This window comes from Mesitornis unicolor, unplaced genomic scaffold, assembly GCF_000695765.1.
Source record: "Mesitornis unicolor isolate BGI_N332 unplaced genomic scaffold, ASM69576v1 C13346353, whole genome shotgun sequence".
Lineage (NCBI taxonomy): Eukaryota > Metazoa > Chordata > Aves > Mesitornithiformes > Mesitornithidae > Mesitornis > Mesitornis unicolor.
Window position 1 is genome coordinate 1 of NW_010222309.1, and position 1,852 is coordinate 1,852.

General features: G+C 38.3%; 1 protein-coding gene across 1 annotated transcript; it reads right to left on the bottom strand.

The window, feature by feature from the left end:
* Positions 1-816: 816 nt before the first annotated feature.
* Positions 817-1,574, bottom strand: NDUFS6 (NADH dehydrogenase (ubiquinone) Fe-S protein 6, 13kDa (NADH-coenzyme Q reductase); the record flags this gene model as incomplete). Its single annotated transcript, XM_010193242.1, has 2 exons — positions 817-882; positions 1,452-1,574. Coding segments are annotated over 2 exons (189 nt in total), but the record flags the coding sequence as incomplete, so codon positions are not given.
* Positions 1,575-1,852: the final 278 nt, after the last annotated feature.

Sequence of the window (1,852 nt, forward strand, 5' to 3'; positions counted from 1 at the left end):
CTCACACAGCCTGGGTAGTGTTACACAGAGGTGGATGCTCTTATTGTCAGATCATCTGTATTAAAGGAGCAGAAGCTGCTATCTGTAATGGAGTAATCCCTACTTTGAGACTGACAAGATGCATTTCCTAAAGATTTCAAGGGTGTGATCACAAGCAGAAATCAGATACTTATGCTCTGATCCTCTCAACTGGAGGACAAATGCTTATGTCCTCACCTTTCATGTATGCCAGTTTAGGTAGTTTTCCAGCTCACACAATTACCATTCTAAGGCACTGGCTGCTTCTTTTAAAGAAGTAGCAAGCATAGCTATGTAATTCAGGGATGACAATCTTGCTTCCAAAAGTAAGCGTTGTAATGCTGAATACTGTAGTGTCTTTGTGCTTCCATTTGTGAATCTAGCCATGATACTAGGCCATGAACAAATTACAAGTGTCAAACAATGCCAAAAGACAAACACAGAGAATAATTAATCCTCTAGTAAACATTTACATCCAATTCAGTGTTGAAAAGAATACAAATCTACCTTGTACAACCCAAACCTATGCTGCAGCCAAGGGCCTCTTCCAAGCCTGCAAGAAATCTGCCAAAGAAGGCAAGACATTTATTCCCTGACACCAGATTAAGTACAAAGCAGATATTGTGATACCATTCAGCTCTCAAATACTTGACAAGTTAGGTTTTAAAAAGGTACAGACCAGACTTTTCATAGTTAAGATAAACACAAACACTCAACTTGTGTTTCTAAATATATCGTTTACTTATAGTTAAATGTTAACATCTGAACAGAAATCCGCAAGCACGCAGGCATAATCTTTCAGTGATGTTTCTGCTTAAACTGAAGTCCACAGTAGCCACATGTTCCTGTCTTCGTATCTTTGTCCTGCAAAAAAAATAGAAATACAACAGCTGCCAGTTTCAGTTTACAAAACTTACAGAAGTTATACATTTTCTTATATACACGTGTCATCTTAAAACTGATCAATATAGCTGAAGTACAGAGTTTAATCTTATTTGAAACACTGGAAGTAAGAATGATGGTATAAGGTTCATGCTTGATTTCTGCATCAAACACAGCTTCCCTTTTGCCAGCCTTTTAACTACCAGGTCTAATTTTAAGTCAAGTCAAGTGGTATCTCTTCAGTAATAAAGGATCCTCTTATCAAACTGGACATCTTAAGTCAGTTCAGTCGTATCTATTCCAACATTCTGAAAAGATAATTTCATAATTATTTTAATACAGAATAGGATTTGGCATTTCCAAGTTATATCTAGACAAGAATTTTGGCCAGTAATGGATTAGAAATCCGAGTTTTATATTAGGCACCAAGTTAAATTAGCATCTCAGGTGATTACTCCTTTTACTTTCTTCAACTAGCATGCCAAAAATGGTTAATCTTAGAAAAAAGAATTTATGGGCAAAACATGCTACGTGCAGACAGAAAATATTACCAAGTTTATGTATACTTTAGGATGTCCCAAAGCTCCACCACCACCATCACATGATATCACTCTGCTTTCAACTTCGCTCACAGGCTGCTCTGCTATCAAATCAATTGCAAAATTCTTGTTCACCTGCAAGAGAAAAAGGAAGCTCTCAGATACCTTCCCCACTCAGACAGAAAGCAATTGCTATTTGCCACCTCCCCAAGCAGTTCCACTACAGCCATCTCGAGAAGTTCCTGCGTAGGTTTCCTCCCACCTCCTCTACCAACTCTCAAGGTGTGCTATGAGCCATATCAGTGAACTAAGCATGTTAAACTCTGCAAAAGTAATCCCCTTCTGCTGATACATAGACTGCATCAGTGCTCAGGTTTACAATGTGACCTAAGCAGATTCAGCAGAGAGGTCAG